At 28.8% G+C, this 24,888-nt stretch overlaps 1 protein-coding gene across 1 annotated transcript; it reads left to right on the top strand.

Moving 5' to 3' along the window:
- The first annotated feature begins 3,405 nt into the window (after positions 1-3,405).
- Positions 3,406-4,602, top strand: LOC142225215 (uncharacterized). Its single transcript, XM_075294991.1, has one exon. The coding sequence runs from the start codon at positions 3,406-3,408 to the stop codon at positions 4,600-4,602; it is 1,197 nt and encodes a 398-aa protein (XP_075151106.1).
- The last annotated feature ends 20,286 nt before the right edge of the window (positions 4,603-24,888 follow it).

Here is a 24,888-nt window from a genome sequence, read left to right on the forward strand (position 1 = left end):
AATGCATATTGGAGTTTTAGGAATACCGTACTTTGTAGAACGGATTGAATTTTATCTCAAGAAAGCGTAATTCTACTTATTGTTTTTAATGCACTGACGACCGCTTAATTACAACTAAACTTAGTGAAGTCTGCATTTGTTGTTTATTTTCATTTTCGTAAAATCGAATGTAAATTTTGGTAAACCGTTCGTAATTTAGAATATTCAATGTTAAGAATTTGGACGGTCGGCTTCGACCGATTTCGACAAATGGGTTCATATTACGTTTATTTACTAACTGCTCGTCGTAACCCACTGTTTTGGTAGTACCCTTTAAGTCAGCAAAATTTAAGTGAAAATTGTTCAGATTTAGAGATAGCCCTCATATATATGTATTGCCCGATTTTCCCAATTATAGCTACTAGGTTAAAGTGGCAGCCCGATTAAGATTCAGGCTCACTTAGACTATTCAGTCCATTGTGATAAATTATAGCTCCTAAGATCGAGCATTTCTGTTGAGATTGAGATAAAGTTCCCGGCTTTATTCATCTAACGGCGGGAGTCCCTATAATACGGTGGCACTTACTGGCCTAAAGGCTCGGAGGGTCCTTTCTGGCCCATTTCTAAAACACACGATGCGCCCATACTCTGACTGCTGGAACTTTAAGCCTTTTTGGCTCAACGGAGTATATGGAGTCCTTTCTGACCCATTTGTTGATATATGTTGAACCCTATCGAGTTCCGCGGAGCCCTTACTGGCTCAACGGGGTCCCTCCTGACCCATCTCGACTAACTAACTTCGAGTCCCTTCTGACTTACCTATAGGGTCCCTTCTGGCCCAATTGTAATATAGAATTATATTTAATTGAATTGTTATATTTTGTAATGTCCCGGCTGCTATTAGCCGTGTAAGTAAATAAATAAATTATGTCACCCCATAAATGGTTATCTTCACTAATTCAGTAGGGGTGCTTTAGGGTATGATATAGTCGGCCTTTGTGATCTCACAAATTTCGATCCAATTGAACTCCGATTCATTTTCGAAGCCGCACAGAAAAAAATATCACCAAAATATTTCCAATTAAAAAGTTAATTGAAGTTGAAATTTTTTTCAATTAATAAATTAATTGGTACAATTAACTTTTTAATCAAGATAGAAACATTAAGTTAATTAAGTCAATGATTGAAAATTTTAAAATTTTTGATTAAAAAGTTAATTGATACAATAAACTTTTAATCAAATTCGGAAGACTAAGTAAGTTAAAAAAGTGATAAACATTTTTTTACATTTTTAATTAAATTTTTTTTCAAACAATCAATTGTTAATCCAAATAAAAATTCTAAGCCAATTCAAAAGGTAATTGAAAATAGTTACCTTTTTTAATTAATAAATTAATTGGGTTTTGCAATCAACATCAATTAAATTTTTAATTGAATTAATTAAAAAATTAATTGAAATTTGGTAATGAATTCAATTAATTTTTTAATCAAGATTTTTTTCTATGCCCAATTAAAACTGTGATTGATACTATCATTTTCGTGATTGAAGACATTTCAATTAAAAAATTAATTGGATCAATTAATTTCGTGATTGAATCAGAAAAAAAATTTTTTGTGTGCGCATACCAAATGTGGCATAGTTTTTGTGTTTTTACCAATCATTGGATTATTCAAGCAGTGTGATATCCACAGTCTTCTATATACAAATCTTACTATATACAATGTCGAGCATAACATAGTCGTTTTATATCACCATTCTTTGCTATAGCTCGTACGCTTTTTAATTTAAAATATTATGGATATATTTTAAACATTAACATTAACCACATCGTATTTTCACCTTGTCAGGTCACTTGTTGTTTGTGGAATTATATCGTCGTCGATGCATTTATTTGTGCATCCAGGACCATTAAAAAAGCAATCAACTTATCCACAATGAAATAATTAAATAATATGAGATTATTTTTACCTTTAATGCGGTCCTTGTTAATGTGATAGAGTATGGAAATTTGTTTGTTGTTTACTTCACCTCATCCACTCATCCACATTTCAACGATGGTCATTAATTTCATGATTTTTGCAAAATTTAATTTTTAAAATCAATTGCAGTTATTTCGAATTGTTGAAAAGTCAACAAAATTATTGAAATTGATTCCACGAGAATAAGTTCGTGTTCATAAATTGCTTGTGTGGAAACAAAATAACAGACTCCGTATAAATCAAGCAGGAAAAATTAAAATTACTATTAAAATATCCCAAGAGGCTTCAGTAAAGAGACATAATAAAGTTAAGAGAGAATATTTTAGCAATAAACGAACATTGGAAATTAATAACATATTTGTTTTTCAATGGAAAATTTAATTTAAAATTTTAATTTTTTTCATTTAAAGATTTTTCATTTACAAAATTCAATTTTACTCCCTAAAGCATTAAACGATATATAGAGAACTATTGATTTTTAATAACTTTTGATTTCCTTAAAAATATACAAAAATATAATATAAATTTCGAGGAATAAAAATATTTCACGTTTCAAGAAAAACCAAAACTTTTCTTACTTGGAAAATCAACCTTTCAATTTTATAAATCTATTTTTTTTTAATTATATCAAATCTCATTTAAAGTCTGACCATGAATGCTGCTGGGGTCTTTGGCTGATGTATGCAATGCTAAGTTACCCTCTGTTTGGTTGGTGTAATCAAACCTCGCCATTACACAAATCCCAATAACCATCAAAAAAGATTATTTTGCCTAAAGGCTGCAATTGTGGTTTAATGTGAATGAAAAGAACATTTTCCAACTTTGAAATAAACAAATCGAAAAACAAAATGTACCATGGATAAGTTTATGAATTTCGAACGAAAAGAAGAAGGCAAATGAAATAGCTCAAGCAACCCGAACCCTCTTCCAATGGCCAAAATCAAGAAGACGAACTAAGTTACAAAAAAAAAAAAACACTGCCAAAAGCTTTTTATTTATGATGAGATGCAACCGAATATTTAAGCATTTTCGAAAAAAAAAATAATCACAACAGTCGAAGCTAGAGTAACAAATAAGAAAGCAAATAACACAAGGCAACAGACATTTTAATGAAAGGTTACTATAAAACACGAAAAGTCTTCCTATGTGTTGAGTTATGAACTTAAGTCTTCATTAAGTTTTTATATTTTATCAAAGCATGCCATGACTTTGAATGTATATAGCATTTGAACTAACATTTTCATATTACTATTTAAATATACTTTATTATTTTGACTTTCTTATTAAGTATCAGTAGGCTATGCTTATGTTTAATATTTAGTTATACATTTTATGAAAATAAAGAATAAGACAGTTGTTGTCTAAAAGTCAATTATACTACATGGCGCAGTCGTAAAAACAAAATTTTAACGAATTTACCTACGTGAACATATACATACATACAAAATGGACTCTCTTAAAGCTGTTGGTGACTTGAAACTTTCGGGAAATCAGAAAAAGAATTGGAAAATTTTCAAGGAAGATTTTGAAGATTTCATTGTGGCGAGAAATGTAAAATTAAGCGAAGCATCAAAATTGGCATTGCTAAGAAATCAAATTGGACCAGATGGCAAGGAAATAATAAGAAATTTGGAATTATCCGATGAAGATCGAAAGAGTTACGAGAAAGTTATAAATGCGCTAGACAATTTATTTGGGTCACACACAAATATCTTATATGAAAGATTTGTATTTTACAACAGAAATCAAATGGAACATGAACCAGTTGAAAGCTTTATTAAAGAAATCCGAGAGTTAGCAAGCAGCTGTGAGTTTTCAAATGTATGCGAAATGGTTAGAGACCGTATAGTTTTGGGCGTTTCTGATAAAAAGCTTCAAGAAAAATTGTTGAAAATGGAGAACATAACAATGGAACAAGCAACACTTGAATGCAAAATATTTGAGAAACAGAAGGAGCAAGTCCGGGCCGTTCAAGAGACGAAGAAAATTGTGGATGAAGTTAAAGAACATTCTGGAATAACAGACAACAATGATGATGCTTGTATTGATAAGTTATACACTAAGGCTCCAGGTAAAGATAGCACTACAAAATATAGGACAAATAGACAGTGTAATAAGTGTTTTAAGATTCATCGTAAAGATAATTGTCCGGCTTTTGGAAAGAAGTGTCATAAATGTAAGAAATTGAATCATTTTTCTGTGGCATGTAAGTCTAGAGCAGTAAAGGTGAATACTCTAAGCTATGGTGAAGAGGATTCGGATACAAATAGTGAATTTGCTTTAACCTACAGCATTAAATCTAGTAGTAAGAAAGACGTTTGGATGCATGAAGTTATGGTTTTAAATACGCCTGTGAAATTTAAATTAGATACCGGTTCCGATGCGAACATAATTCCTTTTTATATTCTTCGACAAATAATTAAAAATCCTTCGTTAAAGCCTACAAAAACTATGTTGACTTCATATAGTGGTCATAAGATATGTCCCATTGGAGAAATAGTTCTGCCTTGTGTTGCAAAAGATAATTTGAGAGAAGAACTTTTTCTTATAGTTAAAGATGGATATAGGCCTATACTTGGAAGAGACTCATGTGTCAACTTGGGTCTAATCAAGCGAATTTGGAATATGGAAAAGACTGAATGACTAGACGGGTTAATAAATAAGTACAGGGACGTTTTCGAAGGAATTGGCAGATTCAAAGATGAATATAAAATTGAAATTAGTACTCATGCAGTTCCAGTTGCTCATCCACCCAGAAGAATTCCATTTAAGATTAGGGATAAATTAAAGAGAAAATTAGACGAAATGGAACTAGGGAAAATTATAGAAAAGTCTTCAAGACCACAGGCATGGGTGAATCATTTAGTGATCCGAGAAAAGAAAGATGGTAGTCTTCGTTTGTGCTTGGATCCACGTGAACTTAATAAGCATGTTCTTCCAGATCACTATCAGATACCCACATTTGAAGAAATTACATCAAGTTTAGTTGAATATGAATACTTTTCAGTTTTTGATTTAAAAGACGGATTTTGGCATGTTCCTTTGACTAATGAATCCAGCGATTTAGTTACTTTTAGTACACCGTTCGGATGCTACAGGTTCAAACGCCTTCCGTTTGGGCTTGTAACAGCATCTGAGGTCTTTCAGCGCTATAATTATAACACATTTGGGGACCTTCCAGGAGTTAGCATTTACATTGATGATATTATTATAGGTGGTAAAACAATTGAGGAGCATGATAGAAATGTAGAGATGTTTTTGAAAAGGGCTAGACAGTGCAATGTCAAATTGAATAGTAGGAAAATACAGTTTAGAGTGCAAGAAGTGAAATTTTTAGGCCACATTGTATCGGGTAGGGGTATTCAACCGGATCCAAAGAGAATTGAGGCAATACTGGGTCTTCAATGTCCAAAAAATAAGACTGAATTGCAATCCTTCCTTGGACTTGTTAATTATTTAAGAAAATTTATTCCGAATTTAGCAGACTTGACATCACATCTTCGTGAACTTCTGAAGAAGAATGTTGAATACCAGATTTTGGCAGCACATGCAGAATGTTTTGAAAATATAAAGAAGGCTGTATGTGGTTATGTCGTTCTTACCCCATTTAATGAGAATAGAGATATTGTTATTCAGACTGATGCATCAAAGGATGGTTTAGGTTGTTGTTTGTTTCAAGAGAATAGAATTATTTCGTTTGCCTCAAGGTCATTATCGACTACTGAAAGGCAGTATGCACAAATTGAAAAAGAGTTTTTGGCAATAGTATTTGCTTGCAAGAAATTTCATCAGTTTATATATGGTAAAAAAGTCATTATAAACACAGACCATAAACCTTTAGAGACTATATTTAAGAAAGACATAAACAAGATTGGTTCGACGAGACTCCAGAGATTGCGGTTGAAAATGTTTCCTTATAATGTTGAAGTAGTTTACAAACCAGGAAAGAGTATTGTTGTTGCTGATTATTTATCTAGAAATTTTATTGACACTGGGGATTTAGAGGAAGAACGAGGTGTTTCTGATATGGTCCATACCATCAATATAAATGACGAAGGATTAGAGGATCTACGAAAGGAAAGTAAAGACGACGAGTTGTTAAGCACTATAAGGGAATATGTACTTAATGGTTGGCCAGTGAAAGAAAAGTTGGCCGAATTCGTTAGAGCTTATTATAGTAAAAGAAATGATATTACTGTGGATGATGGTCTTGTTTTTTATAACGAAAGAATAATGGTTCCCCGTAATATGAAGTGCAGAATTTTAGATAAATTGCATGATAGTCACATGGGCATATCAAAGACAAGGAAAAGGGCATCTGAGTTATTCTTTTGGATGCATATGAATGAGGATATTGAAAGAATGATATTAAAATGTAGAAAATGTCAAGAGAATAGATCTTCCAACATAAAGGAACCGCTTATATCTCATGAAATTCCTGAAATGCCATTTATTAAAGTAGGTTGTGATATTTTGGAATATGCAGGGAAGTCATATCTTGTAATAGTTGATTACTATAGTAAATGGATTGAGTTACTCCAATTGAAGTCGAAGACTTCATCTGACGTTGTGGATGGTTGGATTCAAGTATTTTCGAGATTTGGTATTCCTAGGCTGGTTATAGCCGATAACATGCCATTTGGTTCATACGAGTGTCTGGAATTTGCCAAAAGATGGAATTTTAAAATAATCACAAGCAGCCCCAACTACCCACGGAGCAATGGCTTAGCCGAGAGGGCTGTAGGAATTTGTAAAGAAATGTTACGAAAATCGTATAACAAGGAAGATTTATATAACTCGTTGTTAGAATACCGAAATACCCCTGTGAAAGATTATAGATATTCACCAGCTCAGTTAATGTTACATAGGCGCATGAGGACTCGCATTCCAATTACAGATAGTTTAATAAGACCAGATAGTAGATATATATTCAACAATTATATAAGGGATGATATAGAAAAGAAAAAGTTAAACTCTCAAAAATATTATAACAGAACCTCACGGGAAAGAAGGATTTTGAATATTGGAGAAGATGTATTTTTCAAAAATGAGGGTTCTCGTGTGTGGGTTCCAGGGGTTGTCATTGGTCATCATGGAACTCCAAGATCGTATATAGTGAAGAGTTTGCTAGATGGGAAGATTTACAGAAGGAATTCCTATCATATAAAGGAAAGAAAATGTACTGATTGCCCTGAGGGTGAGAATGTGAATCCAACGTCTGACAGATATGATGTTGTAGGTCCAAGAAGATCTTCTCGTTTGCAAAAACTATACACTTAAATATTTATTATTAATTATGTAATGTCTCTGAATTAAATTTATGAATTTGCTCATTGAATGTTATTTTATATGTATATATATATAAATACATCTTAGCTTATATTTAATTGGCTATTGGTTGAATTCTTAAAAAGAGGGAGGTGTTGAGTTATGAACTTAAGTCTTCATTAAGTTTTTATATTTTATCAAAGCATGCCATGACTTTGAATGTATATGGCATTTGAACTAACATTTTCATATTACTATTTAAATATACTTTATTATTTTGACTTTCTTATTAAGTATCAGTAGGCTATGCTTATGTTTAATATTTAGTTATACATTTTATGAAAATAAAGAATAAGACAGTTGTTGTCTAAAAGTCAATTATACTACACTATGTATTTCAGGAAATTTCGACAAAATATCTATTCTTTAGAAAATTTTGTCAAAATATAATTTATATAGAAAAATTCGTCAAAATTTAATTGCTACACAAATTTTTCACTTCTATAGGAAATTATTGCAAAATTTCTTTCAACTTTCCCAAAATTTGATTTCTAAAGGGAATTTTAGCAAAATTTCATTGCTAGAGAAAATTGTTTTTAAAATTTTAATTTCTAAAACAAATTTTATAAAAATTTCATTTCTATAGTAAATTTCTGCAAAATGTCATTTCTTTAGAAAATGTTTGTAAAAGATTAATTTCTTTAGAAAATTTTTGCAAAATTTCATTTCTAAAGAAAATGTTTGTAAAATTTCATTTCTAAAAGAAATTTTACCAAATAGAAATGATACTAGAGCAAATTTTGTTAAAATTTTAATTCTCTAGGAAAATTTACCAAAATTTTTATTTTAAAGCAAATTTATAGGAATTTTTGTCAAAATTTAATTTCTAAAGGAAATTTTGTCAAAATTTAATTTCTAAAGGAAATTTTATCAAAATTTAATTTCTAAAGGAAATTTTATCAAAATTTTTATTATATAGCAAATCTTACAAAATTTTATTTCTTTAGAAAATTTTTTCAAAATTTTATTTCTATAGAAACCTTTATCAAAATTTTATTTCTATAGAAACCTTTATCAAAATTTTATTTCTATAGAAAATTTTGTTAAAATTGTATTTCTATATAAAATTTGGTTAAAATTTTATTTCTATATAAAATTTGGTTAAAATTTTATTTCTATAGAAAATTTTATTTCTATAGAATATTTTTAAAAATTTTATTTCTATAGAAAATTTTGTCAAAATTTCATTTCTATAGAACATATTTGCAAAATTTCATTTCTTTCTTATGGAAAAACATTATCAAAATTTCTTTACTACAGAAAATTTTGTCAAAATTGTATTTATGACCTATAGGAAATTTTGTTAAATTTTAGGAAATTTAGGAAATTAGGAAATTTTATCAAAAGTTCATTTCTATAGGAAATTTTATCAAAATTTATATTATACAGCAAATCTTACAAAATTTTATTTCTTTAGAAAATTTTTTCAAAATTTTATTTCTATAGAAAACTTTGTCAAAATTTTATTTCTATAGAAAATTTTGTCAAAATTTTATTTCTATAGAAAATTTTGTTAAAATTTTATTTCTATAGAAAATTTTGTTAAAATTTTATTTCTATAGAATATTTTTCAAAATTTCATTTCTATAGAAAATTTTGTCAAAATTTCATTTCTATAGAATATATTTGCAAAATTTCATTTCTTTCCTATGGAAAAACATTATCAAAATTTCTTTACTACAGAAAACTTTGTCAAAATTGTATTTATGACCTATAGGAAATTTTGTTAAATTTTTATTTACAGATAAATTTTTATCAAAATTTAATTTCTATAAGAAGTTTTATCAAAATTTTTATTTTTATAGAATATTTTGTCAAAATTTCATTTCTATTGGAATTTTTATCAGAATTTCGTACCCGTAGGAAATTTTGACCAAATAATATTCCTATAGGACTTTTTATCAAAATTGTATACCTTTATGAAATTTGGCAAAATTTCATACCTATAGAAAATTTTATAAAAATTTCATTTCTATTGGAAATTTTGTCCAAATTTCATTTCTATAGGAAATTTTGTAAAATGTTTGTTTCTATAGAAAATTTTGTAACAAATATTATTTCTATAGAAAATTTTGTCAAAATTTTATTTCTATAGAAAATTTTTGCAAAATTTCAGTTCTATAGAAAATTTTTGCAAAATTTCATTTCTTTCCTATGGTTAGGTTAGGTTAGGTTAGGTTATGTGGCAGCCCGATGTATCAGGCTCACTTAGACTATTCAGTCCATTGTGATACCACAGTGGTGAACTTCTCTCTTATCACTGAGCGCTGCCCGATTCCATGTTAAGCTCAATGACAAGGGACCTCATTTTTATAGCCGAGTCCGAACGGCGTTCCACATTCCAGTGAAACCACTTAGAGAAGCTTTGAAACCCTCAGAAATGTCACCAGCATTACTGAGGTGGGATAATCCACCGCTGAAAAACTTTTTGGTGTTCGGTCGTAGCAGGAATCGAACCCACGACCTTGTGTATGCAAGGCGGGCATGCTAACCATTGCACCACGGTGGCTCTTTCCTATGGAAGAACGTTATCAAAATTTCTTTACTATAGAACATTTTGTAAAAATTGTATTTATGACCTATGGGAAATTTTGTTAAATTTTTACAGATAAATTTTTATCAAAATTTAATTTCTATAAGAAATTTTTATCAAAATTTTTATTTTTATAGAAAATTTTGTCAAAATTTCATTTCTATTGGAATTTTTATCAGAATTTCGTACCCATAGGAAATTTTGACCAAATGTTATTACTATAGGACTTTTTATCAAAATTGTATACCTTTATGAAATTTGGCAAAATTTCATACCTATAGAAAATTTTATAAAAATTTCATTTCTATAGGAAATTTTGTAAAATGTTTGTTTCTATAGAAAATTTTGTAAAAAATTTTATTTCTATAGAAAATTTTGTGAAAATTTTATTTCTTTAGAAAAGTTTGTCAAAATTTTATTTCTATAGAAAATTTAATCAAAATTTTATTGCCATAGAAAATTTTGTAAAAATTTTATTGCCATAGAAAATTTTATCAAAATTTTATTTCTTTAGAAAATTATGTCAAAATTATATTTATTTAGAATATTATGTCAAAATTTCGTTTCGATAGAAATTATTGTCAATTTTTTTTTCTATAGAAAAATTTGAGAAAATTTTATCTGAATAGAAATTTTGACATAATTTTCTAAAGAAATAAAATTTCAAAATTTTATTTTCTTCCTCTTTGATTCCTTGTTATTGTGTTGAAACGCATATTGTAAATTTAGGAATTCCGTACTTTATACAACGCATTGATTTTTATCTAAAGAAACGTTATGTCTACTTATTGTTTTTAATACACAAACGACGGCTTAATTACAACTAAAGTCAGTAAAGTCGTATTTGTGGTTTATTTTCAAAAATGTTGTCCAAATCTTATCCCAATAGGACTTTTTATCAAAATTGTATACCTTTATGAAATTTGGAAAAATTTCATACCTATAGGAACTTTTATCAACATTTAATTTCTATTGAAAATTTTGTCCAAATTTCATTTCTATAGGAAATTTTTTCAAAAGTTCGTTTTATAGGAAAATTTGTTAAAATTTCTTTTCTATAGGAAATTTTGCAAAAAAAATTATCGGAAATTTCTGCACAAATTTTTTTGGAAAATTTGGAAAAATGTCATTTCTATCAAAATATTTCTCAAAAGTTAATTTCTACAGAAAAATTTATAACATTTCTATAGGAAACTTTCTCAAAATTTAATTTCTATAGAATATTATGTCCAAATTTTACTTCTATAAGGAATTTTCTCAAAATTTCATTTTAATATAAATGTTGCTCAATTTTTTTTTCAAGCTTTCACATCTATTGAAAATTTTGTCAAAATTTCGTTTCTAAGAGAAATTTTGTTAAGGTTTCTTTCTATGAGAAATTTTGTCAAAATTTCTATTCAACAAGATTTAATCAAAATTTCATTTGTGCCCAAAATTTTGCAAATTTTTTATTCTTATAGGTAATTTTTCCAAAATTTCATTTCTATAGGTAATTTAGTAAAAAATTCTTTACTATAGGTTAGGTTAGTTGGCAGCCCGATGTATCAGGCTCACTTAGACTATTCAGTCCATTGTGATACCACAGTGGTGAACTTCTCTCTTGTCACTGAGTGCTGCCCGATTCCAAGTTAAGCTCAATGACAAGGGACCTCCTTTTTATAGCCGAGTCCGAACGGCGTTCTTTACTATAAGAAAATTTACTAAAAATTTTATTTCGGAAGGATCTTTTTTCAAATTTCATTTCGGTGGAAATTTTTTCAATATGTATTTCTTTTTTAAGAAAATAATTGCAAAATTTCTTATTAATAGGAAAATTAGCGAAAATTCCTTTTCTATAAGAAATTTGTCAAAATTTGATTTCTATAGGAAAATTTGTCAAAACTTCATTTATAAATAAAATTTTTGCAAAATTTTGTTAAGTTACTTAAGATAAGTTTATAAATGTTAATTTTTATAGGAAATTTTATTTTTAATCGAAAGTGAATTTCAATATGATAATGTTTGCAAAACTTTATTTTTCTAGCGAATATGGTCAAAATTCCTTTTCTATAGCAACTTTTACCTAAATTTATTTTCCATAGAAATTTCGTCAACATTTCATATCCGTAGGAAATTTTGTCAAAGGTTCATTTCTATAGGACATTTGGTCAAAAGAAGTTTTTGCAAAATTTTGTTTGTGAAAGTTAAATTTCATTTCTATAGGACATTTGGTCAAAATTTCAGTTCTATGGGAAATTTTGACAAAATTTCATTTTGATAGAAACTTTTTGTCCCATGGTGTAATACAAACATCAACCCAGACACAAAGTGACTATCTGTTCGGAAGAGCATACACAAAAAAGTGAATAAAAAGTCAAGCCCAAGGAGGAATCCACACAGAATTGAAATGAACTTCAATTTCATGATTTCTACATTGGATACGTAGTAGTCTGCTTGATCTCTTGTTTATGGATATTGTTAGCCTTAAGTTATAATTTTTGGCAACATGAGCACCCAGTCATACATTTTGCCAATCACTTCAAATTTCCCATTTTTTGATGCCCCATCTTAGCTACTATCTTATGCATACAGATGGTCTATAATATTGACTTTATTTTGATGGTAATTCGGTTATGGAGAATCATGACGATTCTTATCCTTAGTAGCAGTGTAGTCAATGTGAAATTCAATGCTGCAGTTTCAAAATTAAGGTAAACTAAAAGTTAACAAGGGAAAGACAATATTTGCTACAGTGATGTGTAGAGAAATGAGATGAAATTGTTGACCTTAACTAGGCTATAAAAGCTTTGAAATAATTTTTTAAAAAATTCCCAAATGATTAAATTGCCCTTAAATTCGACTATTGTTATTTTGTAAGCGATTAAAAAAATTAAAATCCTTAACAAATAGGATATATTTATCCAGACTTTATTTTGAGGACACTTTGTACTTGACACATGATTTAATTTATTCTTAATTTAAATTACAATATGATATTGCATTTCGGCTTAAATTTTTTTTAAATATATTTAGAAAGACCGTTTATACCAATCTATTAAAAATCACTACAGGAAAAAATTAAAAATTGTCATCCAACAGAAACATTTCAAAATTCTTATTTCAAAAGTGAATTTTTTAAATGTATCCTGTGTGTAATTCGTTGCTTCTTTGGCTCCAAATCAATCATTAAACTAAATATAAATAATTTGGAAGCTGGTAAGTTGTATATAACAAATGCTTATAAAATTGCCGGATGAATTATTTTTAAGCTTAGGCAGCAGTTTTTAGAATTGAGTTCAAAAATGGATTTATGACTAAAGATTCAAGATTATGACTTTTTGTTATATATTCATCATTCATTTAGGGTGTATACTAACTTTGTCATTCCATTTTCAATGCATCGAGATATTGCTCTCAAATCCATATAAACCAACCTTCACAGATTAGGCTCATGGAAGAATAAATATAATCCAATACGGTTAAAATTTTGTGAAAATAGGTCCATATAGCTTCATATCTATTTATTTTTTTATCAGATTTTTTATAAATTGGAAATACAGAGGCACTTTACGTTCACAAATAGATGTGCCAAATATAGTGCGTATCAGTTCATGTTTTGGTGTAGTCCCCATAGAGATCGAACTCCCGATTTAACTTCTAGATACGGCATCTTTTCTTTATTTGATTTACCTAAAATTCAAAATTTAGAAGTACTTTAGGTATATAAGCAGGCATGTCTCTCGTTAAGACCGATTCGACGAATTGTTTTTGAGGAATCTAGAAATTCCAAATTTTTATCCGATTTAGTTGATTTTTATCGAAAAGAGTTTTATGAAAAAATTGGTCTGCCGATTTAACTAAAACTTCGGCACGGCTGAACTTAAGGAAAAAATGATAGTTTTTTTTACTGTTCGGTAGCATTCTCGATGTTTTGGTAGATTTTCAAAGTATTTATCTGCAACTAAGTGGTAATTCACAAATTTTCTAACGAAATAAAATTTTGAGAAAATCTCCTATAGAAATAAAATGTTTACAAAATCTTCTATAAAAATAAAATTTTGACAACATTTTCTATATAATACAAATTTTGACAAAATTTTTTATATAAATAAAATTTTGACAAAAATTTTTTCTAGAAATCAAATTATGAGAAAATTTACTATAGAAATAAAATTTTGACAAATTTTTTATAGAAATAACATTTTGACAACGTCTTTTCTAAAAAATAAAATGTTGACTACATTTTCTATAGAAATAAAATTTTGAAAAAATTTTCTTTAAAATAAAATTTTGATAAAATCTGATATACAATTCAAATTTGACAAAATTTTTAAAGATATAATATTTGGACAAAATTTTCTAAAGAAATACAATTTGACAAAATTTTTTATAGAAATAAAATTTTGACAAAATTTTCTATAGAAATAAAATTTTGACAAAATGTTCTCTAAAAAAAATGGTGACAATATTTTCTATAGAAATAAAATTTTCAATAGAAATAAAAGTTTAACAAAAATTCCCATAGAAATACAATTTTGAGAAAATTTTCTATAGAAATCAAATTTTGACAAAATAAAACTTTGACAAAAAAATTTCTATAGAAATAAAATTTTGACAAAATTTCCTATAGAAATATAATTTTTCCCAATTTTCGATAGAAATAAAATTTTGACAAAATTTTCTATAGAAATAAAATTTTGACAAAAATTTCTATAGAAATAAAATGTTTACAATATTTTTTATAGAAATAAAATTTTGATATCTATCTATCTATATACATAAAATTCAAATTATGTTTGTTTATTTGTTTGTTTGTTTGTTTGTTTATTTGTATGTTCCGGGTTGGCGCGAAAACGGCTGAACCGATTTACTTGAAACTTTCAGAGATCGTGGGGGGCACTCATGTGCTGAAAATAGGGTACCTCATTTTTTGACATATGGTCGCGGAGAGGAACCTCCCCTTTGTCCGACTTTTTGAAAATTAAACCAAACTTGACCGATTTGCACGAAGTTTTCAGGGATAGTAGGGGGTGATCCCTAGACAAAGATTCGCAATTTTTTTTTTTCGAAATTTGATCGGGAGGGGGTACCTCCCCTTAAGCGACTTTTAGTTTGTTTGTGTGGTCCGAGTTGGCTACGAAACGGCTGAACCGATTTACTTGAAGCTTTCAGAGATCGTAGGGGGCGTTCATGTGGTAAAAATAGGGTACCTCATTTTTTGACACCTGGTCGCGGAGGGGGACCTCCCCTTTGTCGGACTTTTTGAAAATTGGACCAAAGTTGACCGATTTGGTTGAAATTTTCGTTGAAGATTGGGGTTGGCATCTAGACAAAGATCCGCTACTTTTTATTTCGATATTTGGCAGCGGAGGGGGGCCTCCCCTTTGTTCGACTTTTTTTAAAGTACAGTGAAAAAACTAAAGTTCTCTAAATTATCTGAGATTTACAGAGAACATGTGGCGAGGTTATGGAATTAATATGGGGTACCCGATGATTTCATATGTGGATGGGGAGGGGGACCTCCCACTTGCCCTACTTTTTGAAACTTGGAACAAAATTATGCGATTTGCTTGAAATTTCCATTGAATGTTGGAGTTGGCATCTAGACCAAAATCCGCTACATTATTTTTCGATATTTGCTCGGGGAGGGGGACCACCCCTTTGCCCAATTTTTTTTTTGAAAGTTCAAACAAAACTAAACTCCCCCGACTGAAATTTTACGGAAAAAATGGGTGAGGTTATGAAATTTATATCAGGTTCCTGATTTTTTAATAAAAATAAAAGGGCATAGGGAGACATCCGCTTCTCTTAAGTACATGCAGAGAAACAATTAAACTTTACCGAGTTACTTGAAATTTACAGAGCACTTTGGAGAGATCGTAACCTCCGTCAACCGTAATAGTTGATACCTGATTTTGTGATATTTGGACGGAAGAGAGGCCGCCCCTTTAGGCTTATAATTTGCTTGACATTTTCTGGGACGTTTACAAAAGATACGCTTTTCGACATTTGGTCGGGGAGGAGGCCTTCCTCTAAAACTGCAAAAAAAAAATTAAGTTTTCTTGAAATTTACAAAAGCAGTGGGGGAAGGTTATGAACGAAGAAGCAACCTTCCTTGCCCCACACTTGAAGGAAAGTTTCAAGAATTTTCAGGGAAGGCTAGGGGTGCTATTCACTACGGTGTTTGTCGATATTGTATCGGGGAAAGTGACGTCCCTTTAAAACAATAGAGCAAAATTTAAACATCGCCGATTTACTTGAAATTTACAGGGAACGTGGGAGGAGGTGATTAAATTTATACATGATTTTTAAATTAGTATATGATTTTTCGATATCTGGTTAGGGAAGGGGAAAATTGAAATAAACTTTGTCGATTTACTTCGATAGAATTTATAGGAACCATTGAGTAGTTGCGAAATTAATATAGGGTACGTGATAGTCCGATATCAGGTCGGAGTGGAGCGAAGGTGGGGGGAGGGTTCCCTTTTGTCCGTTTTTTTTTTCTTAAATTGAAATTAGAGGGTTGTCCGAAAATGGGAACTCGGTACATAATTTTTGATTCTTGCACAGGCTTCTGCCAGACTTCTTTTTAGTAAAGAACTTAAATTTACATGAAATTGGCAGCCAACGTATAGGGTGCATCATTTTCCAACATTTTAGCAAATGTTAATGTGGTAAAATTTTTTACTACTTTTGCTTTTTCCGATTTATTGGATGGGACACAGTAATTCTTTGTATGTTATAATAGAGTGCTTAATTTTCAGATATGTTGAGGAGAAGGATACCTTTCCTTGACAAACCACACTTAAAATTCACAAGAAATATACAAGATTGTCCAACTACTTGAATACAGAACATTATTAAAAAAATTTGGAGGAAAGGGCACACCCTCTCCCGCCGTATTTGTACCTATAAACGAAAAATCAAGTAGTCCGTTTTGTTTAAAAGAATTGAAATCTTTTCGAATTTGTTTTCAGCACGAAGGATATAGTTGACTAAGTTAACGCAAAATGTTCCTCCAAATACGCTTCGGAAGGCGCAGCGAAGCGGGCCGGGTTACGCTAGTTTTCTATAGAAATAAAATTTTGACATTTTCTATAGAAATACAATTTTGACATTTTCTATAAAAATAAAATTTTTAACAAAATTTTCTGTAGAAAGAAAATTTTAACAATTTTTTTTTATAGAAATAGACTTTTGAAATAATTTTCTATAGAAATAGAATTTTTACATAATTTTCTATAGAAAGTTAGGTTAGGTTAGGTGGCAGCCCGATGTATCAGACTCACTTAGTGTATTCAGTCCATAGTGAGACCACATTGGTGAACTTCTCTCTTATCACTGAGCGCTGCCCGATTCCATGTTAAGGTCAATGACAAGGGATCCCCTTTTTATAGCCAAGTCGGAACGGCGTTCCACAATGCAGTGACACCACTTAGAGAAGCTTTGAAACCCTCAGAAATGTCACCAGCAGTACTGAGGTGGGATAATCCACCGCTGAAAATCTTTTTGGTGTTCGGTGGAAGCAGGAATCGAAACCACGACGTTGTGTATGCACGGCGGGCATGCTAACCATTGCACCACGGTGGTGGTATATAGAATTAAAATATTGACAAAATTTTCTAAAGAAATAAAATTTTGATAAAATTCTCTATAGGAATAACATTTTGAAAAAATTTTTTATAGAAATAAAATTTTGACAAAATTTTCTACAGAAATAAATTTTTAACAAAATGTTCTCTAGAAATAAAATTTTGACAAAATTTTCTGAAGAAATAAAATTTTGACAAAATTTTTTATAGAAATAAAATTTTGACAAAATTCTCTATAGGAATAAAATTTTGACAAAATGTTCTCTAGAAATAAAATTTTGACAAAATTTTCTGTAGAAATAAAATTTTGACAAAATTTTCTGTAGAAATAAAATTTTGGCAATATTTTGTGCAGAAATATAATTTTTCCCAATTTTCGATAGAAATAAAATTTTGACAAAATTTTCTGTAGAAATAAAACTTTGACAAACTTTTCTGTAGAAATAAAATTTTGACCAAATTTTCTGTAGAAATAAAAATTTGACAAAATTTTCTACAGAAATAAAATTTTAACAAAATTTTCTATAGAAATAGAGTTTTGACATAATTTTCTATAGAAATAAAATTTTGACAAAATTTTCTATAGAAATAAAATTTTGACATAATTTTCTATAGAAATAAAATTTTGACAAAATTTTCTATAGAAATATAATTTTGACAAAATCTTCTATAGAGGGAAAATTTTGATAATACTTGCTATAGATATAAAGTTTCGACAATATTTTCTATAGAAATAAAATTTTGAAAAAATTTACTGTAAAATGAGATTATGACAAAATTTTCTAAAGAAATAAAATTTTGACAAAACTGTCTAAATAAATAACATTTTGTTCACATTTTTATAAAAATAAAATTATGACAAAAATTTCTAAAGAAGTAAAATTTTGACAAAATTTTCTATAGAAGTAAAATTTTGACAAAATTTTCTATAGAAATAAAATTTTGACCCTCCCGAAAAAGGGGGCAGTAGCCGACTATCAAACCCTTTTTTGGGAGGTTCAAGTGTAGTTCACTTTGGGTTGAGTGAATTACCCGAATTTATTTTGATAATTGGTTGATAGTTTTGCTGCAAGTAGAGGATGCTGATGAGGAATGTGGTAATTCCGAAACAGCTGTACATCCAACCATATTGCAGTCTGTAGGGCTTTGCCCAAATAAATTTGACAAGCATACTTTTCCTCTGTTGGTTAAGCTACACTTATAGTTTAGTCAATGCATGGCTTTAAGCTGAGATCAAAAACAACAATAACGATTGAAGAGAAGCCAACAATAAAAAACAAAACGAATGAAGATAGAGGAAGCACGCTCAAAAACAAACCCAGCCAAATACATTCAAATCGATGATTTGAGTTTGGCAAGGGAAAAGAGATATGCTGGCAAATTTGTTTAGGCAGTAGCCGACTATCAAAACCTTTTTCGGGAGGTTCAAGTGTAGTTCACTTTGGGTTAAGTGAATTACCCGAATTTATTCTGATAATTAGTTGATAGTTTTGCTGCAAGTAGAGGATGCTGATGAGGAATGTGGTAGTTCCGAAACAGCTGTACATCCAACCATCTTGCAGTCTATAGGTCTTTGCCCAAATAAATTTGACAAGCATACTTTTCCTCTGTTGGTTAAGCTACACTTGTAGTTTAGCCAATGCATGGCTTTAAGCTGAGATCAAAAACAACAATAACGATTGAAGAGAAGCCAACAATAAAAAACAAAACGATTGAAATTAAATTTTGACAAAATTTTCTATACATTTTCTTAGAAATAAAAATTTGACAAAATTTTCTATATATTTTCTTAGATATTAAATTTTGAAAAATTTTTTGTATAAAAAAAAAAAAAAATTAAATAGGAATCCAAATTATCTAAAAAAAATTTTTACTTCATTTTGTATAATGTGGCTGTTAATGTTAAATTTAGGCCATACTATCTACGTCCACTGTAGGCAAATTCTCCTTTTTTGTAGAAGTAGTAACTTTCCCTTGTTGGTGGAGGCTAAAAATATTTAAAACTTCGACACACTTGTACACCCCCTATTAGGATTGATCATAAAATAATAAACTTCTAAAACCAAATAATAAAACATTGCTTGTGAAGAAGCATTTTTTCATTATAACCACAAAAATTTCATCAAAAAACTGCAAAATAAAATTTTTAAATTTTTCTTCAAATTTTGGTAGATCAGGTTTGGTTCGAGTGGCTAATGTGATTTAAAGCCATACTGATTTATGGACTAACTTTATAAGACAATGTAGAAAACAAAAGTATACCTTATTATTGATGACTATTACCACGGCCCAAGTGATACGATTGTAGATGTCAGTCTTTAGTAGAACTCTGTACTCAATCTATTGGGGAGCGTACATACGGTTCGGCCATTTTGACAGTTTATACAATCTACAGCTCTGCCGTTTCAGCATAATTTTCAATGACTTCCCATGCTTAATAAAATGGGTTTTTCTCATAATGATAGTTTGGAAGTATATTTAATTTCACTACTTCACCATATTTTCAGCTTTATATTTCGTAATGAGTTTTGTTAGTTTGATCCTGTCCTGCTCTTGCAAATTCCATAAATTCTTAAGAAATAAATTTTCATTAAGAATAATTTGAAAAAAAAGCTTTATACTCCAATTTATTCTATTCTAAATTTTTCATTTCACATTCGTTATTATAAATTACACATTTGTGTTATTGGAAAATCCGCGACAAATAAGGAACATATTTTCATAAATTACAATAAAAAAACAACTATTGTGAATTGAGTGAAAATGAAGTTGAAATCCTAAAAAAAGAATAAAAATTCAAATAAATATATGATTTTTTGCATATGACACGTACAATGCACAAATCATGCATTATAATACAAATACAGGGGCACACAGTAATAGTGTTGGATGGGTGTAAGCACACAAATAGACACACACCCATATATAAATAAGCTGTTTGCGAGAGCCACCATTAAATTCTTTTGATTCTTCTCTTCACTGGTAGGTACCATTAGTTTCTCAGCAACCAGACAATTTTTCCCATATAAGTTTTCCATTAATGTTCACTATGACTTTTTTTGTGTGTATACCGCACACTTACATATTCTCAAATACCATACGAATATCTGCAACACATATTCAACACCCATGCAATAGATGCACATATAAATTATATTTAAGGTTGCACACACATACAAACATATGTGGATGTGGGTGTGTGTGTGTGCGCTTGTTTGAAGAAAAACATGTAGTTATAGTAAAATATGTCATATATTTACTTGGCATGTGGAGATACATATATTTACTGTTTACTGGGGTGGGATGAATTTAAAAAGGATTTGATTAAATCAAGAATGGCTTCTAACATATATTGCATGTTAGTCCATATGAAGCCTACGTAAGATACAAAAGGGGTATATAAATAAATATGAATGACTATGTCTACTAGAGAGCCAAATTTCAACGGCATCGTATGAAATTTGTTCCTCCATTAGAACGCAGAAGTTAAATTTGGGGGTCTGTTCACATGGGGGCTATGTATAGAATTATGAACCGATTTGAACATATTTTTGATTTGTTGTGAGAGAGAATATACTAACATCACGTACCAAATTTCAACCAGATCGGATAAAGTTGTCATCTTCGAAGAAGGTCCGGTGGTCAAATAAGGGCCCTATATATAATTATGGACCGATATGGTCGAATTTATGTATGAATATTAGGAGACATATACTAACATCACCTACCTAATTTCAATAGGATAGGATGAGATTCGCTCTTCCAGTGGTCTCCGTAAGGAACATCTTTGAATCGGTTTATATGGCCGCTCTATATAATTATGGACCAAGAAGAACGAATTTTTGCATGGTTGCTAAAGGGCGTATACTGTCATCACATACCAAAATTTCAACCGGATCTGATGAGATTTGCTTTTTCAAGAGCCTCCGTTATATAAGTCTGGGGGGTGGTTTATATGGGGGCTATACCAAATAGTGGTCCTAAATGACCGACCTACATCAAATAACTACAAATACCAAATTTGAAGACGATAGATTGTTTCGTTTGGAAGTTAGCGTAATTTCCACATACAGACGTACGGACGGACATAAGATCGACTCAGAATTTCCCCACGACACAGAACAAATATACTTTAGAGACCAATATTTCGATGTGTTACACAAAGAATTATTATGTTGGTATACCTACCATCCCATAATGCCACTCGAGCCGAAAATCATATACTAAAATTTGAAAAAAATTTTACCAAAAAATACCTAAAAAAATTGTTTTGCCGATTTTAATGGTTAATACGGAGAAAAGAAACGAGCGTTTTATTATTTTATTTTAGAAGTTTATTTATAATTTTTTGATCACTCCTGTTAGTGTGTATGGGTAAAAAGATCAACCTGTGGAATGTAGAATCTCTTGAGCCGAAACAAAGTCAACTATTTTGGGAGAATAGTCGGCTTTGTACTCCAGATGATATGATTTGGAAGAAACAAACCAATATGGATGCAATGGAACGAAAGAAACAAGAAAACAAATTGATTTCAGATCGATGGAATACAATTGGATTTATTTCTTCAACTTTGACGTCTTACCAGTATGGTCGTTAAATTCAAACAGAAAGGATATACTTATTTTTCTTCGGAAATAAGACCTGAGATATGGTTTGACATTGTGGTGAATTTACTTTGACATTTACAAAATAATTTATCGATCGCAGTGAAAAGTATCTATCGACTATTTGGGTATTTGTAAATCCCATAAAGGGATTCAGTAGTGAAAAAATTAATTTTAGTCGGGAAGTGTTCTTAAGTGTTTATGTGGCATAAACAACTCCTAAAAATTGTGTGAGTGTATAAATATCCCTTGAGACTTTGGTAGTATGGCCTAAAACAAAAATTTGAATTTTAAAAGCTATTTATAGTAAATATGTATATATATTTAAAGAAAATTTAGTAAACATTTTATTTCAATAGAAATTGTTGTCAAAATTTTATTTCCATAAAAAATTTCGTCAAATATTTTATTTTTGTAGAAAATTTTGTCAATATTGTATTTATATAAAAATTTGTGTCAAAATTTTATTTGTATAGAAAATTTTGTCAAAATTTTATTTGTATAGAAAATTTTGTCAAAATTTTATTTGTATAGAAAATGTTATCAATATTTTATTTCTATAGAAAATTTTATCAACAATGTATTTCTATAGAAAATTTTGTCAACATTTTATTTCTATAGAAAATTTTGTTCAAATTTTATTTCTATAGAACAAATTTCATTTCTGTAGCAAATTTTATCTATTTAGAAATTTTTGGTTTGTGCTAAAAAATAAAAAAATCATGGATAAATGAAATTATCATATTTTTGAAAATCGGCCATTAAATATTTACAGAATTACATGCAGAAAAAAGGGTTTGACCTTCCCTAAAGGATTTTGGTAATGATTTCTAGCCATAGATGCGACTTCTTTAAAATAAAGACGTTTCTTAACAATCTATCTAACTTCAAATCAAGGATCAATAAAATTAAAATTATGATACAGATAGAATATAACGAATTTCCATTCTTTTTCGCGGTATATTAATTTAGCTATTAACTATAGAAAATGTAGTCAAAATTGTATTTCTATAGAAAATGTTGTCAAAAATGTATTTCTATAGAAAATTTTGTCCAAATTTTATTTCTATAGAAAATTTTGTCAAAAATTTATATCTATAGAAAATTTTGTCAAAATTTTATTTATATAGAAAATTTTGTCAAAATTTTATTTCTGTAGAAAATTTTGCCAAAATTTTTTTTTCTATAGAAAATTTAGTCAAATTTTGCTTCTATAGAAAATTTTGTCAAATGTTTATGTCTATAGAAAATGTTGTCAAAATTTTATTTCTATAGAAAATTTTGATCAATAAAATTAAAATTATGATACAGATCGAATTTAACGAATTTCCATTCTTTTTCACGGTATATTAATTTAGCTATTAACTATAGAAAATGTTGTCAAAATTGTATTTCTATAGAAAATTTCGTCAAAATTTGATTTCTATAAAAAATGTTGTCAAAATGTTATTTTTATAGTAAATTTTGTCAAAAATTTATGTCTATAGAAAATTTAGTCAAAATTTGATTTCTATAGAAAATTTTGTCAAAATTTTACTTCTATAGAAAATTTTGTCAAAAATTTATATCTTAGAACATTTTGTCAAAATTTTATTTCTGTAGAAAATTTTGTCAAAATTTTATTTCTGTAGAAGATTTTGTCAAAATTTAATTCTTTAGAAAATTTTGTCAAAATTTTATTTCTATAGAAAATTTTGTCAAATTTTATTTCTATAGAAAATTTTGTCAAATTTTATTTCTATAGAAAATTTTGTCAAAAATTTATGTCTATAGAAAATTTTGTCAAATTTTATTTCTATCGAAAATTTTGTCAAATGTTATTTCTATCGAAAATTTTGTCAACATTTTATGTCTATAGAAAATTTGGTCAAAATTTTATTTCTATAGAAAATTTCGTCAAAATTTGATTTCTATAAAAAATGTTGTCAAAATTTTATTTTTATAGTAAATTTTGTCAAAAATTTATTTCTATAGAAAATTTTGTCAAAATTTGATTTGTATAGAAAATTTTGTCAAAATTTTATTTCTATAGAAAATTTTGTCAAAAATGTATGTCTATAGAAAATTTTGTCAAAATTTTATTTCTAGAGAAAATTTTGTCAAAATTTTATTTCTGTAGAAAATTTTGTCAAAATTTAATTCTGTAGAAAATTTTGTCAAAATTTTTTTTCTATCGAAAATTTTGTAAAAAATTTATGTCTATAGAAAATTTTGTCAAAAATTTATGTCTATGGAAAATTTTGTCAACATTTTATTTCAATAGAAAATTTGCCAAATGGTCGTTTCTATAGAAAATTTTGTCAAATTTTTATTTCTGGAAAATTTTGTCAAAATTTCATTTCTATTAAATTTTTTGAACTATCATATACCTGTCTCGTTCCCTCCTTATACTCAGATACTCATTCGTAAAGTAAATATATGACATTTTAAAGATATTCCCATAGAGAGGAAAACTTTTTCTATTCTATGTTGTAAGAGTTCATTGGTATGAACTGAGAGCAAGGATGCATATATTAGTTTACGTAGAAAACCATAAGGACAACTCGTTGAATTATGAGCTTTTAAATATGCAAGGGATAAAGCGACAGAAAACGGAATGTATAACAAGGACAATTTTCTTTTCCAACAATATGGACAAAATTGGATTTTTTTATTCTTTGAATAAGAAAACTAGAAAAATTGTAAAATATTTTTTTCTTTGAACTGGAAGCCAAACAGACCAAAACTTATGATTCACATTTGACTTAGAGGGAATAATGAAAAAACTCAAATTCCGTAAGGGTTGTATATTTATTGCGATTTTTTTTATCAAATTTTAACAAAAATTTCTTTTATAGGAAATTTTTGGTAAAATTAATTTTCTTCAGGAAATTTTCATTTCTATAGAACAAT

The sequence above is a fragment of the Haematobia irritans genome, chromosome 2 (genome assembly GCF_050003625.1).
Source record: "Haematobia irritans isolate KBUSLIRL chromosome 2, ASM5000362v1, whole genome shotgun sequence".
Lineage (NCBI taxonomy): Eukaryota > Metazoa > Arthropoda > Insecta > Diptera > Muscidae > Haematobia > Haematobia irritans.

What these genes read in the sequence shown, in the direction of transcription:
- LOC142225215 (XM_075294991.1), top strand. Translation starts at nt 3,406, where the DNA reads ATGGACTCTCTTAAAGCTGTTGGTGACTTGAAACTTTCGGGAAATCAG.